Source organism: Perkinsus marinus (genome assembly GCF_000006405.1).
Source record: "Perkinsus marinus ATCC 50983 genomic scaffold scf_1104296967568, whole genome shotgun sequence".
Taxonomy (NCBI): Eukaryota; Perkinsozoa; order Perkinsida; family Perkinsidae; genus Perkinsus; species Perkinsus marinus.
The window spans coordinates 1-1,502 of NW_003203483.1; the positions used below are offsets into that span (position 1 = coordinate 1).

The 1,502-nt window shown below is 49.7% G+C and overlaps 1 protein-coding gene across 1 annotated transcript; it reads right to left on the reverse strand.

The window, feature by feature from the left end:
* Positions 1-98: 98 nt before the first annotated feature.
* Positions 99-1,476, reverse strand: Pmar_PMAR029381 (Acyl-CoA-binding domain-containing protein, putative; the record flags this gene model as incomplete). Its single annotated transcript, XM_002768660.1, has 8 exons — positions 99-214; positions 263-345; positions 465-556; positions 771-827; positions 876-981; positions 1,057-1,146; positions 1,193-1,265; positions 1,322-1,476. Coding segments are annotated over 8 exons (771 nt in total), but the record flags the coding sequence as incomplete, so codon positions are not given.
* Positions 1,477-1,502: the final 26 nt, after the last annotated feature.

Below are 1,502 nucleotides of genomic sequence, written 5' to 3' on the forward strand. Positions count from 1 at the left end.
GGCCTCGCCGACCATACAAGCGTACTGAAAGCAAAATCGTAATCAGTTTTGGGCACTCCATAGAAAGAGTGATAGTAAACAGTCGGAATAGCACTTACACTGAGCGGGGTCTCTCCAGCATAGTCCTTAGCATTAACATCAGCTCCACTATCCAGCAGGAGTCTACATACATCGAGTCGACTCCTATCACATGCCCAATGGAGCGGAGTCATACCTAGGAGGCAAACGATCAAGTCAAGTGGATGATGCGATGCCACACTACCATCAGCATCCACCATCCTAGCAGCACTTGGATGTGTACTGAGGACCTCCTGCACCTTATCAATATCCCCTTCTGCACATAGCCTGAGAGAAGCACTTAAACTTCCTGTGACCCGACAAGAGACGTTCATAGGAATATAATTCCTCAGTGAATGCATACTCTACATAAGGCAGACTCCCATGCCTTAACACTAGCGCCTTACTGACAAAACATTCCTGCTGGTGAGTCATCAACAGACGGCTCGTCACCATCGCCAGCCCCCACCACCACTTGTGGCTCCCTTGTGTACTCCACCTGACATGATGACTTCTGTCAAGACTAACCCATGGTGCAACATCATAGAAATCAATTGACGCTCAATACCGTACAGGATCCAGCGTAGGAACAAAATCACGTACGAATCCGTATGTGATTCGGGAAATGCTAACGACTCAAAATACGTTGAAAATAACGTACGCACAGACTCCGACGTAATCCTACTACGAGCAATTCTCACTCCCCTTGATACCTTCTTTTCCTCAGGCTCATCGATCCAAATGTTGTCGCTATCATCTTCATCACGCGCCTGAGGACCACAACACATTTAACCCAGCGGTTCCTACAGTGGCATGACCTCTCGCCAGTCAGGCTGGGCGGCCTCCAACACCTCGATATAACGTCGGAAGGCCTCCTCCTTACTACGCCCTTTCTTCGCCTTCCATGACTTCCTCATGTAGTATCTGAATACAAACAGCTACACACAGATTAAACCTCTACTCCCGGTGATCGCCACATGGAGTGAACAGAGGTAGTACCTAGCAGATGACCATGAGCCTGTCTTGGCATTGTCTCCATCACAGTCACCAACAGTAGCTTGCTTGAACCATCCATACAGCTCCAACCGCCTACCAACAGCAATCCCTAGCGAACACAGAGGAGATACAACACTACGTCTGGTCATCTAAAATATCCTCTCCGTGGTCGCTGACAAAATCAACGGCCGCACAAAACTCATCGGGCCAACCTGACGACCAGCGACCACATCGATGTCACAGACTCAGAGTGCAGCTACAGTACTACTAGAGGACCTCCTAGGCTTATCCCCTCCCTTCCCTCGCCGACGTCTTCGATCAGCACTACTACGATACAGTAGTGTGAGGTACACAGCAATACCGGCGCCCGCCACAACGGCGGCTGTAGCTACCTTTCGCCATGGAGATTCCATACCCCTCTTCTACCACCATAATTGAGATCACACATG